This window comes from Tursiops truncatus, chromosome 6 (genome assembly GCF_011762595.2).
Source record: "Tursiops truncatus isolate mTurTru1 chromosome 6, mTurTru1.mat.Y, whole genome shotgun sequence".
NCBI classification, from domain to species: Eukaryota; Metazoa; Chordata; class Mammalia; order Artiodactyla; family Delphinidae; genus Tursiops; species Tursiops truncatus.
This window is the reverse complement of record NC_047039.1, coordinates 82,338,207-82,353,929: the sequence shown is the minus strand read 5'-3', so window position 1 is coordinate 82,353,929 and position 15,723 is coordinate 82,338,207. Positions and strand designations below refer to the sequence as shown.

General features: G+C 43.3%; 1 protein-coding gene across 1 annotated transcript in view; it reads left to right on the top strand.

The window, feature by feature from the left end:
• The window catches only part of GABBR2 (gamma-aminobutyric acid type B receptor subunit 2), a 366,883-nt gene that overhangs the window by 134,064 nt on the left and 217,096 nt on the right, over positions 1-15,723 (top strand). Inside the window, exon 3 of the mRNA XM_033858335.2 lies at positions 9,884-10,054. Coding sequence (XP_033714226.1) covers positions 9,884-10,054 — 171 coding nt within the window. The remainder of the gene's footprint in view (positions 1-9,883; positions 10,055-15,723) is intronic.

Sequence of the window (15,723 nt, the reverse complement as noted above, 5' to 3'; positions counted from 1 at the left end):
AGAAGGATTTGAGGAAGTAATATTTATTTTACAACCTTCTTTACATAAAACAATGATAGAAATGTTGTAGAGGGGAGTGAAGAGGAAAAAAAAATCACAGAATGCCACGTGGAAAAAATTGTATCTTAAAGAGCAAATAATTAAGTTACTTTGCAATTTAATATTTACACATAAATAAAAGCTATTTCTCTTAAACCGGTGATGGACAGTTGGGTATTGATTTTATTATTACTCTTTGAACTGAACATATATATTTTACACACTTATATTGTAGTTTATATTTCCTAATAAAAGTTTAAAAAAGAAAAATATGAAGGATTTTATCTTCAGTAAAAAATCAAATATACATACGAGTTTTGTTTCATGTAATTGAATTGGAACATCTTAGGCAATCGAAACATAATAAGCCACGGATTCAGTATTTTTTCTTTTAAGCAAATCTTTTTTTTCTTCTCTCTTCTTTTAAATGGCCCCAGTTGCTTTCTCATCTTGTACCTGGGTGCCTCCCTAAGAAGCAGCCTTGTCATTGGAGAGATGAACCACATTTCAAGAACAAAAGTCCCAAGTTTGAGCCCTAACCTTGCCATTTGCTAGCATGGGACTCTAAGCAAGTCACTTATCTCTCTGAGCTTCAGTTTCCTCATCTATAAAATGAGGTCAATAAAGTCTGCTCTATCCGTATCATGGGTTTTTGTGAAGATCAAAGTTAGACTAAAGCAGTAAACGAGTTTTGGAAATTGTTAATCACAGAGAAGAAGCATAGCAGTCTGTGGAATGAGTAAAGCCTGTGATGTTAGTCTCCCTGCTCTGCCAATCTCTTGCTGTGTGACCACATGCAAGTGACTTAACCTCTCTGAACCTCTCTGAGCCTCAGTGTCCTCATCTGAAAAATGCAGATCAAAATAGTGTCTACCTCATAAGGTGGTTTTGCACATTCAATGCAAAGTGAACCCTTCACACCAAGCCCTCCACACAATGCTTGCCCCACGGCAGGTGCTCGCTAGGCAATACCTTGAAGGAGTCAAAATATCTAAGTTCAAATCCCACTTTTCCCCTTGCTGGCCATGGGGGCCTTAGGCATGGCACTGTGCCTTTCTGAGCCTCGGTTTCTCCACGAGGAACAAAGACAATTATGCCTTCCCAACCTCCCTCACGAATTGTTGCAAGTCCCCAGTAAGGATCCGGCGATGGACGTGGGTGGTAAAAATGGAACTGCTGTGCATCTCTGAGTGATTAAAACTAAAATTCATCAGCAGGAAGGAGAGGCGATTGTCCCCAGGAGGTTCTAGAAGAGGTTTCAAACCTCAGAGCAAGCCTACGCACGCTGCCCAGCAGGCCTTGGTTGGAGTGGGGCCCCAAGAACTCGCCCAAATGCCAGACTTTCATTTTCCCTCCTTACCTCGGGAAATGTTTTGCGGCCACCCCACATCACGTTAATCTCACGGGTGTCTGTGTTGAGGCACTTTGTGTCCAAACAGCTTTTTGCCAGGGCTTGGGTGCAGCGGTGACCTGGCGCAGATCTGAAGTGGAGCCCAGTTCCCAACGCACACAGCCCGGTGCCTTTGTATATGTCCTGGCACTGGCCACAAACAGGGTTTTGTCAGAAGCTTCCTGAGAAAGTTGCGTTCCATTCATCTTGGCTGAAAGGAAGCCTAGATGACAAATACCTCCCTCATTTAATTACAGAAACAGTCAGCAAACCCGTGGAAGAAGATTAAACCAAATGGAGAAAAGAGCAAGCCTCAATCATCTTCTCCCCCCTGGCATCTGGCCCGCACTTCTCACCTAGGATTTAGCAACTAGGGGCGCTCTTGGTTATACTTTCCACCTGAAAAATGGTTTATTTCTGCAGAAAAGTTAAACTCTGAGACCCCAAACCAGGTAAAGAAGGAATTGCATTTAGAGAAGAATTCATCAGTGGCTGAGAATTTAATAAAGATCCTGAAATTGAGAGGTGTATTCACATTTTTCATCTAGACTTGAATCTGCAGAGAAGTGAAATACAATGTCAGATCAAATGAAACACACACCCCCACAAAACTAACAAACTCCTTAATCATTTTCCTCAGTTGCTGGGGAGAGAAGTATAGAGTTGTGTGGTTGCAAAGAACCTTTGAAATCTTTGCTTCAACCCATCGTTTTTAGAGATGAGAAAAACAGACACCCACAGAGGGGAAATACTCTGCCTTGTTCTCAAAGCCATAGAGACAGGGGTAAGCCCGGTTTCCCAGCTCCCAGAAGTGCCATTGTAGTTGTCTTCACTTTCCTATTCTCTCTGCCTGTGGGCCCTTAATGTGAAGGAGACGCACAGTTCAATAGGCAGACCCTAATCTTTCACAGAATATTCCATGGCAAGCCAGAGCTCAGAGAGAGACGCTGATGACTGTCTTCCCATCCCACTTTGCTGGTTAAGGGTGTGTCCCCCCAGAATCTCCCAGGACCAACCATGCCCACCATGGACACTGCTATGTTTGAGAGACTCTGGAAGCCTTGAAATAAGCTGTCTCTTCCCTGTGCTAGCAGGTCTCAGTAGAAAGACCAAGCCCTGGATCGTTGCCCCGTCTCACCTGGGACTGATGGGTCCGAGCTGGTTGAAGAAACAGAACTAAATATGAAGTCAAAAGACCAATTCCATATTTCCTGTACTGACCTTGCATGGCTTATGTCACCTTTCTGGGCCACGGTTTCTTTAGTTGTAAAATGGATAGTAAATCCTACTTCAAAGAACTAAGGGACTCTAAGACTCACTGACAGCCTAGATGTTTGGAAGCTTCACGATTATAAAGTAGATGGGACAGTATTGAGAAAATCCTACCAAATTTTGCCTCTTGGCACTTGGAACCTTGCCTCATAAAATTACAACTGCCCTGAAAAATAATAGACATACTTTTCCCTCTCCCTTCCACAGTCTGTTAGGGCTTCTACCAATCAGAAAATTGGACAGCTATGCCTCTAGTCACAGTTGCTGTTCTTTGAGACAACCAAGATGCTTTTTTCTAAATTCAAACAGAGCTATAAATTCGTAGAAAAAGCTAGATAGGAGTGGAGAGGAGGGCACAAGAAACCTCTCAAGTAAAGCTTTATAGAAAAGAAAATCTATAGAAAAGAAAATCCCTGGCAGCAATGCATGACAGGAATTTAATGTATTGTGCTGATCCACAGTATCAGAAAATTAGCTGCTCATTAATACAGAACTGTGTAAGGTGGGAGCATACTAGACACCAAAATCTGTGCTTGAATATTTCTTCTCCAGTTTTCTGAGAAAAAAATACTCAATTATAATGTAAACAGACAGAAAACAGGGCCAAGGGCAATCCATATATTGTCTTTTGATAGGCCACCTCTGAAAATACCTGCCTTGCTTTTGAGGATGAGTACTCTGAAAACACCTAACATTCAGCCTTTGCAAAAGTACCACAAAAATAATAAAAGGTGCACAATACCCGGAAGTAGAGGAAGAGTCCAGCTCTGAAGATGAGCTGTTCTAGGATAAAGAAAGAAACTTTAGAAAGACTTTTGGCATCCTCAATCATATGCATGATTGCATATGACATGGTCTCCATGAAACATGAGATAAGAGGATGGGACAAAAAGGGTTATGATCATAAAAAATTACTGGGAAATGGAAGAAGTCAATAACAATAAAAGTATGTCAAGGACAGTAACACTAAGACTGAGACTGTTGAAAAGCAAATCAGCAAACCCACCAAACAAAGAACTTAAATGGCTAACGTGTCTGTACAGCTAGTCAACCACATCACAGTCAGAGGGCTGCAAAATCAATTAATAATGAAGTGCTACCTTATCCCTGAAAGTTGAACAAAAATGTAGAAAGTCAGATAATACCAAATATTTGTCAATATGTGAAGAAATGAGAACCCTGGTGCTCTGCCGCTATGACTGTGGATGATACGGCCATTTTACCAGAAATTAATGAAACTGAATATGCACATACCCTGTAATAGAAGAGATAGAATAAAATAAGATGGTCTTCCAGAATGCAGAGGACAAGGACCAAGAGATGAAATCATGGAAAAAATATGACAGATATGGATTTGGGAAATGAAAGACAACACATAGATAATCAGGTATTCCAGTGGAGAGGCAAAAATATATATGAATATTAATGTAATATAAATATAATAAATGCCTAGTATTATATTTTATATATAAATGCACACATATATATGTGTGTGTGTGTATATATGTATATATATATATTTTTTTTTTAGTTAAAAGACTTGAGGGTATAGATTGAAGGACTCCCTGTGTTCCAGATAAAATCAAGAGTGCCACACCCACATCTATTTAGGCAAAGTTTTTGAATTCTAAGAATAAAGAAAAAAAATCCTTCAGGCATCCAGAGAAAATCAGATACCTACAAATGAACAAGAATCAAAATATCCCTGGATTTCTCCGCTGCATCACTTTGTAGTTTCAAAGGGAAAAAATGGTAGCCCAAGAATTTTATATCCAGATGAATTCTACCATGTGTCAAAGCAACAGAGGGTCATCCTAAGCAAATTTTCAACCCTTTACCCTTCTTCACAATATGAAAAGATGTTCTAGCAGGTTAAGACAAGAAGCAAGGTTAATATATTCAGAATGGAGAAGTCTGAATACCAAAAGGAACAAAAGGAAACATTAAAAAAAAAAAAAGAATAAGACTGCCAACAAGATGATGAAAGCAAGACCAAGTATTTATTGCAGCGATAAGCATATATTTTATAATCCATTCATGTACTCATTTCAAGAAATATACTTAAAAACAATTGTAATGGAATACAAATAAAAGGAGAATCAGAGCTATGGCAGGCAAATGCAAGCAAAAAATAAAGGTTTCAATATTAATATCATATACACTACCAAATGTAAGGTAGATAGCTAGTGGGAAGCAGCCGCATAGCACAGGGAGATCAGCTCAGTGCTTTGTGACCGCCTGGAGGGGTGGGATAGGGAGGGTGGGAGGGAGGGAGACGCAAGAGGGAAGAGATATGGGAACATATGTATATGTATAACTGATTCACTTTGTTATAAAGCAGAAACTTACACACCATTGTAAAGCAATTATACTCCAATAATGATGTAAAAAATAAAAAATTTAAAAATTAAAAAAATATCAAGCGAGATGCTAATTCAGTATTAATATTGAGCAAGATATTATTTGAAACAAACAGCAATAAAATGACAAACAGGGTTATTTTACCTTGATAAATATTTTAATTCTCAGTTCATTCAATGATTATCTATTAAGTACCTGCTGTTTGCACTAGGGAAGTGTATACTTTGTTGAAAAATAAAGATGTAATGAACACTTATCCTCAAAACAACATAAAATCAAGGCATATAAAGCAAAAAATTCGAATAACATGGAGAAATTTTCAGAGACAATAGAGAAAAACTTAACATACCTCTCAGTCTTTGATAGGTCAAGTAAGCAAAAATACAAAACGTGTTAATAATGTAATTGGTTAGCTGGATTGTATCTTTTATACATCAGAAGTCTGATAAAGAATTTTATAGCTTACAACTAGAGACTGCATCTGTTTTTCTGGCCAACATGGGACTTTCACAAAAATTGATTGTATAATAGGCCACCAAAAAAAACCTCAATAAATTCCAAAAGCAGACACTGTACACACCAAATTCTCAAAACAATGCAATAAAACTAGAAATGATAACAAAATTGTAAAATAAAAAGTACTCTCTGAAATAAATAATCCTTGGTTAGGGATTAACTTGAAGCCTCAATCACAGTCTGTTTAGAAATGAACTTGGTTGTGTGAAATAAGGCAGGAGAGCCCAGAAAGATTGGGTCTTCGAGTTAGGGTGCTAACAGGGCTGTTGTTGCAGATGCTGGGTGACTGTGCTGGGGGAGGAAGGCCTGGCAAGCTCATAGGATGCAGGGGACAGCCATCAGAGGGAGAGAGAGCACTGGTCTTAGAGTCCTTTAGGCCTGGATTCGAATTCCGCTTTTACCTCTTAATTGACTTTTGTGGGTATCTCAATAGCTTTCCATTTCTGGGCCTTGGTCTGCATATTCAAAACTAGGGCTGTTGAGCTGTATCAGTGGTTCTCAACCTTCACTGGGCATTGTAATCACCTTGGGAAGTTTTTAAATTATACTGATGCCTGGGCTCTATGCCCAGAGATTCTGATTCACTTGGTTTGGAGTGGGACCAAGTTATCAATATTTTTTAAAATATCCCCATGTGATTCCAACATGTAGCCAGAGTAGAGAACTCCAGAGCTAGATGATTTCTCAGGTTTCTCCAGTTCTGAAGTTCAGCAGTGCTACCTGGCACCTGCAGTCTTTGCCCAGTGGAAGAAAGGTTTAGGAGGCTAAAGCTAGAGGAACAGTGATGCAAAGCAATCTAATCAAAGTGTGCATTATCTCAAATGGTGCAGAAAATGTCAGTGCCAGTTAATATTTTGCACCCAACATGATTTAGACCCGGGGCATATATTGTACTCCAAGCCCATTGTAAACACAATGGGCCATTTATTCACTGAACAGTAACCACTCTAATTACCTATAGGGCAAACATATGAGGTTGTTCAAGCAACAATTAATTGTGGACTTGGAACTAATGGGACAATAACAGCAAAGTATCAACCAGAGTGTGATTCAGAAATCACATCAGAAAACCATAATTTTCCAAATTGTATCAGATAAGCATTTTGGGGGATGCAATTGCACATATACCAATCCCAGGTCCTGAAATAGTTGCTGCCTGATTTTTCTAATAGCTCCTTCTTAAACAGACCATAGGAAGCTGGAAGTGTTATTTTAATCTTGAGAGAAGAATAAGACGCTAGGTTTGAGCAGACTGTAGAAAGCTTCTATTTCTTACACTCGCTATGCGACCTAAGTATCACCTTCAGGCAGGGGTGCTGACCTTATTTGGTTATAGGATTCTCTTTGTGAATCTGATGGAAGCCATGGATCCTCTTTTCAGAAAAATGTGTGTCTGTATGCACATACATGCCCACACAAGCTTTTCCATACAGTTTTTAAGGAGTTTTCAGACACTTTGCAGCCCCTCTGCATTCTTTCTAGGCCATAGCCTCCGTTTGCACACCTCCAGACACAGGGATCTCGCTACTTCCAACAGCAGGCCTTCCCTTGCTGGACAGCTCTGGATTTGAGTGTCCTCGATATGTCCAGCTGGGATTTTCCTCTCTCATTGGGCCTTATTCTACCCAGAATGTTTTTTTAACAGTTGATCTATCCTTGACCTTTACCAGTCTTGGGATGATGTCCTGTCTCTGTGAGGATCTTAGAAATTGGTTCCTGTAGGTGCTCTCTAGCTCTAGGTGACAGCTGATGGGTTGTTGTGTGTTCAGCTCCAACAGACAGGACCTGCTGAGACTGCTGAGTGGATGCAGGAGATCCAGGGATCCTAGGTAGTGGCCATCTACCATCTGAGACAGATCAGGGAAAGGGACAAGATCTCCACTGCCCTGCTCTGCTAAAGTCTTGGGAGGAAAAGAAGTGCTTCCTCAGGTGACAGGAGGAGCAGTAAAGCAACTTCAGCTGGGGCCTGAGGGTGCCAGGATGTTACTTCCCTGGATGTTAAAGTTGGACTCTGAGCTGTATTGGATCTAGAGCTGCTGAGACAGCAAGGGTGGGGAAGGAAGGCCGGTGACAGCAAAGAGGGATCTTGCTCAGCTGTGCCCTCTCTGGATCAGAGATTTAAATGAAACAAGAGAAGGAAGGAAATACTATTTTTTAAAAATAGTATTGGGACTTCCCTGGCGGTCCAGTGGTAAGGACTCCGAGCTTTCACTACTGAGGGTACGGGTTCAATCCCTGGTCAGGGAACTAAGATCACACAAGCCGTGCAGTGCGGCCAAAAATAAAATAAAATAAAATTGTATTTATGTATTTTGAGCACAAAGTTTGGTGAATGAAGCATACTGAATAAGGTTAGATAAAGTAGCATTAACTAGTGATGTACAGACATAACCACAACAGTGGTCACAAAATTTTGGAGCTATCAGTACCCAACAACAAAAAAATTACTATACAAGAGTTTATTAAATACTTGCTAGACACATGAAAAACAAATCAATTTGTCAGGGATCACAGGCTCTTATAAAGCCTAACGGCCAACCAAGTTAGCCTGTTCTTGAACCTGTGCTGGAAGGCGCTCATCACATGCGGGTACTGGGTCTCCTCCGTCCTCTCACACCAGGCGACAAACCCGTGAGGACAGACAGGGGAGGATGATAGACAGACTAGAAGGAACCATGGAGGAATTCTTTTATAATCTCAGAGTGGGAAAGGCCTTTCTAAATATGGCATAAAACCCAAAGACAGAAAGAAAAAGAATTAATAAATTCAGCCACATTAAAAAAAAATACTTCTATATGGCAAAAGACACCGTGAGAAACAGCAAAAGAAAAAGTACAAACTGGGGGAGCATTAGCAACTTATATCACGAAGGGTTAATCTCCCTACTATAAAAGATCACTAATCAATAAGTGATTGCTACTAATCAATAAGAAAAAGACCGAGAGTACAATTGGAGAACAAGCAAAGGATGTGAACACTTTCCAGAAAGAAACTGCAAATTGCTCTTAAACATAAGAGAGATACTCAACCTCACTCATAATAAGGTAAATGCAAATCGAACTACAAGATACCATTCTTCTACCATCACACTGCAAAGATCAAAAAATTTGATAACCGCCTTCTGTGGATGAGGCTGAGGGAAAGAGAAAGCAGAGATCAGAGGAAATGTTATAGAAGAGGTGACATTTAAGCTGTTCCCTGTAGGACAGATAATTGAAATCCAATTTAGCAACTCACTGGCACTTAAAAAAGAAGGACTAATAAAGGGAAAGATGGATAGATTTGACTACTGAGTGTAAATTAAAATATACACACACAAAATGTAAAAGCAAACAAACTGGGATATTTGCAGCAACTGTAATAGCCTGAGTTTGAATGCTGTACATATAATAGTCTTCATTAAATTCAATAAGAAAAGCATTAGAATACCACTCAAAAAATAAACAAGAGACATAAAAAAGCAATTTCTAAAATAGGACATACAGCTAGTTATCGGCCACATGGAAAAATGTTCAACCTTATGTATAACCAATGAATTCATTATGATTCCAGTTCTTCAGTGATAAATCATTAATAAATTAGATAGAAAGATGTTTTATTTCCGTCCGTTGATAAGAGTGTGGTGAGATTGGCCCTCTAATTATAACTATCTAGTGGGTGTGTAAATTGATGCAATCCTTTTTGGAAATAAATATCAAGTCTTTAAAAGCTCACATCCTTTATCTGGGAAATTTCACATCCTAGACTCTATCCTACAGAAATAGCCTGAAATATAGGGGAAAAGTGCCAAGCACAAAGACGCTTGCAGAATAATATGACAATAATGACAAATTAGAAACAGTCTAAATGCCCCCAAATTAAACATGATTCAGTAAATTATGCTATGTTCATATGCTAGAATATTATGCTGCTATTAAAAAGTTTACATGTTAAAATGTTTACAAGAAGTTTTAACAGGACGGTTAAATGCTTGTAGGATAATGTTAAGTGAGGGAATAAACAGTTCAAATGTGTATGTAGATTGACCTCAAGAATCTTTTTTTAAAACATTGCCGTGCATGGAAAAAGGATCAGAAGGAGCTAGACTACAACATTAATGATGGTTCTTTCTCCTTATTTTGCATTTTTAAAAACCTTCCCTTCAATTATAACTTGTTACTTTTGCACTAAGAAGGTTTAAAAATATTTTGCCCGTGTGTTTGTACCTTGAGTGAGAACTAAAGACCTCTGTTCCCTTAGGAAAGATCCTGGGCCCACAGCTCTGAGGTCCCCCCAGTAAAAGTGCTGTCTCTTTTGTGTTTTCAGCTCTCTTTTGCTGCCACCACGCCTGTTCTAGCAGATAAGAAAAAATACCCCTACTTCTTTCGGACGGTCCCATCAGATAACGCAGTGAATCCAGCCATCCTGAAGTTGCTGAAGCACTACCAGTGGAAGCGAGTGGGCACACTGACCCAGGACGTGCAGCGCTTCTCCGAGGTACGCCCTGCCGAGAGGCACGATCTCACCTACCTCTGGGCAAGGGACAAGACGGCTCAATCAGGGATGGGCTCTGACACGGGGCCTTTAAGCTGTTGAGGAATTCGATTGTGCGCGGGACAGGTGAAGGCCTCCAACCTGCACAGCTCAGGAGTGGAACCTTCTTTTCCATTGTGCCTTTCGGCTAAGTCGCGTGGTCTGTTCCCTCACTGCCCCTGTAGTGTGTTGTCCTTGCTGCTGACCTATAGCGGCCATCTAAAATCACGAGGTGCCGCCAAGAGCCTTTCTCCTGTGAGGAGGGTTTGGGGAGGAGCTGGCTTGGAATGAAGTTTCCAAAGTCACTGTGGATTGGGTGGTTTTTCTGGTTTTGTTTTGTTTGTTTTAATGACTTACACGTATACATCAATACTTGGTGTTCTGGGGTTTATTGTTGCAACAATAACAGCAACAAAAAAGCCAAATTATATATAGTAAAAAAAGAAAAGGGCTGCTTTACCCAATCCCTCTAAATCCACTTTGTCTTCCAAGTGAAGTCCTGCTTTCCATGTAGTGTTCATCTGCCCAGACCTTTTTCAATATATTTAAACCCAAATGTCCTCATACTAGATAGTTTGCATTTTTCACTTTACAACAGATCTTAGAGATCTTGATTGACTTCGTTCTTATTAATGGGCCACGGTGTTGTGTCCCATGGATAGATGGTAATTTATTGAATGTTTACAGCTTTTTGATATCACAGCCAACACCTTCCCACCTAGGTGTGCATCTTTATAATAGATTTCTAGAAGTGGAATTATTGGGTCCTTTAAAATGTTGAGACATACTGACCTCCAGAAAGGCTGTTCCAATTTCTAGTCCCTCCAACGACATTTGAAAATTCCCATTTCCACATATCTTTACTTTTAGCAAATCTTTAAGAAGTTTTCTCCACTCACCTGAGTGCAGAATGATTTCTTGTTTTTCTTCCTAGTCTATTTATATTTCCTACTTTCCTATCTTCTCCTATGTGTGCTCTTGATACATGGAGCCTCCCAACAAGGTAAGACATTCCAGGTGTGCTTAGCAGCCCAAGAGAAAAAACACAACTGTGAGCTGATTTGGGGGGAAATGTATGAGGCGGGTGTCCAGGCAGACCTCAGTGAGAGGAGTCAGGGAGGACATGCCCCTTCTGCCAGTGTGGGGCGGGGGATGGGCGAGGAGAGCAGAGCAGGGCAGGGAATCACAGACCTGGTTTCCACTCCAGCTCTGTTTCTCCTTTGGGAAGGAGAGGCCACTCCATGCTTTGGCTGTGCTACCTTGGAGAAGTCACCTTACTTCTCTGAGCTGTGGTTTCCTCTGCTATAAGATGGGGACAATAACCCTTCCCATGCCTATTCCTGCAGAGTTGTTGCCAAAATCAGATGAGTCATGAATTTTAAAGAGTTTTGTAAACTATAAAGTTTATGCACAGAGAGGGATGTTTTCAGAGGCGCTTGAAAAGCAGACGTGTTTGGCCCCACCATCTGCGGTCATCCAGACAAGGCCAGCTTTTCCCTGACAAGATGGTCCTGATCTTCCCACCTCTGTTTCCCAGTCCCTAGGGAGAGGCACAAGGGGAACTTCACCTCCAGTGGGAGTGACTCACTGCCAAACACTGGAGAGGCTTTTGCTGGAAGCCTGCCCTTTATACAGCAGCCACAAATGTTCTGAAATGAGTGTGAAACAGTTCAACGGGGAGGGTGGGGAGGGCCAGTCCTGTGGTCCCATTAACATGAGACTCTGCTGAGATTTGGAGGGACCTGCTTTTTTGCCAGGGGAGCCTTTGTCTGACAGAGTCTGAGGGGCCCTTAGAGACAGCTTCCCCAACCTCCTCATTGTATAGAAGGGGAGACTGAGGCCCAGAGAGGAGAAGCAACAAAGTTCAGGGTTTCAAAGCACCTCCGAAGCCATGAAAGATTGTTGGCAGAGAAGTTAGGACTGAATCCTGGAGTCTGGATGCCTGGTCCAGACCTCCCATTGCTCCTTCTTTCCATCTATAACTTCCTGCAGTCACATGGGAACTACCTGTGTGTAGCCTTGGAGGTTTGAAAAACCCCAAATCTTTGGTGTAAAGAGGATAAATGATCAGCCCCAATTTGGTTGAGTGCTTTATAGATTTCCAAACACTCTCACAGCTGGTTGCCCTGTAGGGAGGGGTTATGGTTCCCATTTTACAGATGAGGAAACTGAGGTCATGGAGGGTGGGTTCCTTCTTGCCCCAGGACACTCGCTGGTAAAGAGCCCAGCCCAGGCTGGAAGCCTGACAGACTATTGGTCAGTGTTTTCTCCATTACTCTGTCCTCACTGGGGTCAGGTGTTGGCAGTTTGGTACCACATCTCTTTCCCTGCACAGCTATGTTAGAGCCCTCAGCTGGGTTTCAGGGCATCTCAGCGGGAAACCTCTTTTCTAAGGACAGGATGTTGCTTGGTGGTATTGCTGGCAAGAACCCCTCTCAATTTAAATCTCTCAGCCCAGCTGACTCCTCTCTGTGCCCAAGGGCTTTGGCATCCCTCTTCTGATGTCTGGGCTGCATTGCTGGAGTGCAGGCCCTGGAAACTCGCCAGGGGCTAACAGCTTTTAGTGAGTGCAAAGGAAACTGGATTCCTTTTATGAAACTGGTCGATCAGCAGCATCAAGCACTTCTGTTCTGGACTGGTGCACTGGAAGGAATGTCAAATGAAAGCAATCCTGAAGTTGGAGGGACCGGGGGGGAGTGAGAGGCCAGGGTGCTGTGGCATCCACATGGGCAGTGCAGGCACAGGATGGAGGCAAGGATGAGGTGGCGATGAAGGCAGTGAGTAGGGGTGCCTGGCAGGACCGGCAGAGACAGCAAGAGGGCTGTTTGAGCCTCTTCTCCCAGCTCCAGGTTCTGTGCTCTACTAAGCCATCTTCACTAAGTTATTCTTTGCGTTCCTGATTCCATGATGCAACTAACCAGCTAAGTACTGTTGGACACATCACTCAGTCTCTCTAGGCCTAAGTTTCCCCTTCTGTAAGATAAGGGAGTTGGGTCAGTTGACCTCTAAGATCTCTCCTAGCTCAAGGAATCTGTGGTGAGGGTTTAGGGAGATCTGGTCATTGACCCCGATCCTGCCACTCCCAGAGGTGTGACCATGAGAATTACTGAGCTTTGTACCTCAGTTTCTTCCTCTTAAAAATGGGGATAATAATGGTTAACTCTAAGGGTGGTTGTGAGGATTACATATGTTCAGAAAGTTAAAGTGGTAAGAGGAGTGCCTGACTCATAATAAGCACTATGCAAGGGGTGGCTGTTGTTTTTATTGTCATCTAGAGTCTGGTTCCTTACCCCACGGCTGGCTGCCATTCAGGAGCCCGGCTGTGTGGCGGGGTGTGGTGCCTGCCACGAGCACGGCTCCCCTTTCCTCCCCTCCTTCCAAGCCAGCTCAGAGACCCCCTGCCCAGTCACTGGTCCTCAGTGACCTCTGAGGACACTTCTGGAGCTGACCCTTCCACACCAGACTCTCCCTCAAGAGTTGGGACCCGCCAAAGCCTTTGATCTATACAAGACCAAAAGGGCACCATCTGCAGTTTCCTCTTCAAAGCGCCTGCCCCTTCGGCCCTCCGCAGCTCTTTGAAGCCTTCTCTGCTTGCCAGGTTGCCATCTGCCCCACCAAAGGGGTTTCTGGTCACCTCCTCTCACGTTGCCACTTACACAGCTTGGGGGACATGCCCAAAGATGAGGGCAGGGGACCCTGTGCTTGCTTCTAATCAAGGAGTCAAACTTAGTAGAATCGTCAGCCCTTCCCTGCTGCCCTGAGCAGGAATGAGCTCCTTGGGGTGGCCGCAGAGACCCTTCGCATCCCCTGAGGCCTCCTTCTCTGTCTCATCTCAGGCACTTCCCCCTTTGGTCCAGCCTCTTCTCCGTGCTGGCTCCTCTCTGTGAGGCGTCCTCCCCCACACCTGGCTCTGCATTCCTCCCTAGGCTGGGACAGGTGTGCCGCCTCTGTGCTTCTCTCCCCTCGGGCTTCACTCTGTACCAGCTCCTTGCACAGGGCAGAGAAATACCCCATCTGCTTCCTCATCGGTCACCTGCTGCCACTGGACTGGAAGGCCCCAGTGGACAAGAGCCTTTCTGTCCCCTCACCCTACATGCTGCCTGGCGTGTCTGGGTTCACTAAGGATTTCAGTAAATGAATCTCTATCCATTAGGCCAGATTCTTAGGGGTGAATACAGTGATTTCCTTTCTGTGGCCCATAGTCTGACTGCAGCTAGGATGGTAAGATGGGGGTGAGGGGGTGCAGAGAAGTCTCAGTCCCTGTCATGAGCCGCTGGGGCCATGGGGAAGAAGGGAGGCATTGGCAAAGTTGGGAAGTCACATTCCCACAGAACTCAGCTCAGGTCATTCTGTCATCTATTAACTGAGTCTTATTTTGGATGTGACATTGTTTGTTGTTGGAGGATTCTTCTAGAGATCTCAGTGGAAAGTTCTGGGCTGGCCACTGGAACCAGCAGTGACCTGGGTCCTGCCATGTGGTTCTGGGTGGCGTCAGTGTTGGGCATTGGGAATGAGCACACTGTAGTTTGTGTCTGAGTTATGTTTTTTGCTCTCTGTGATGTTCATTCTGAGTTGTCGTCACTTCAGAATCCTCTCTTACCAGGATCGGGTAATCCCATCCCCTAAAGCAGTTCTTGAAGTCTGGTCCTGGACCAGCAGCAATATCAACACCTGGGAACTTGTCCGCAGCAAATTTGAGGGCTCCGCTCCAGGCCCCCTGAATCAGACCCTCTTGGGTTTGAGAATCCCTGTATTGGAGGAATGGGAAGCCTTCAACTGAGGCCACTGTGCTCCTAGGCCCACTTTGTCAGAGAAAAGGACCACACACACTGAGCCACCTCTGACCTCTGTCCTTGGCTTTCCTCTAGGCTGCAGGATCACCTGGGCCACCCACATACCTGCAGATCTTCTATCATTAGGAAGCAGGAGGGGACTCCTGTCAGATCAGATTCTAATCCTGATGGTCCTAGTGCCCCACCCTGTGCCCCAGCTTCTATTTGAAAAACTTGCTGATGCTTTTAGGAGATTGGCTGTCGGCCCCCAAGCGAGAAACGTCCTCTCCTTCTTAACTCTTTTACCTCCTGCTCTGTGAGAGACGTGTGGGCCAGCCAGCAGGGACTGCTCCATATTCATCTTGCCCTCTCCCGGGTAGCTATTTGTGCAGCCTTTTTGGCGCTGAGGGGAGGGCTCCATTATTTCCCAGGGTGGTATGCATATGTGATATGATTTTTGTACAGTTTTAATAGTTGTGTATTTATGTTATTATATACCAGGGGGGAAAATTACTAGCCCATCAAAACTGAACTTCATTGATGTTCTTGTTTAGAATGAAATCTTCATTTAAAAAATGAGTCTGTTTAGAGGAAAATACTAAGCTAGCAAACACATAGGTGGTGCGTGTACACAGTGAAATTGCCTCTAAGAGGGTACAGGAGGGACTGAAGTGTGAGGACCACTGAGATGGATGAAGCCATTGGCTGCCTGTTCATTTAACAGATGGGGCTGGATGAGGGGTAGGGGGTAGTACTGGCAATAGACTTTTCCTTGAAGCCCTGGTCAGTGCAGATAGTCAATGGGAAAAACTCCAGGTCAAGGTCAAGAATTGGCCCTGCAGACCTTCAGGCTTCTGAGGC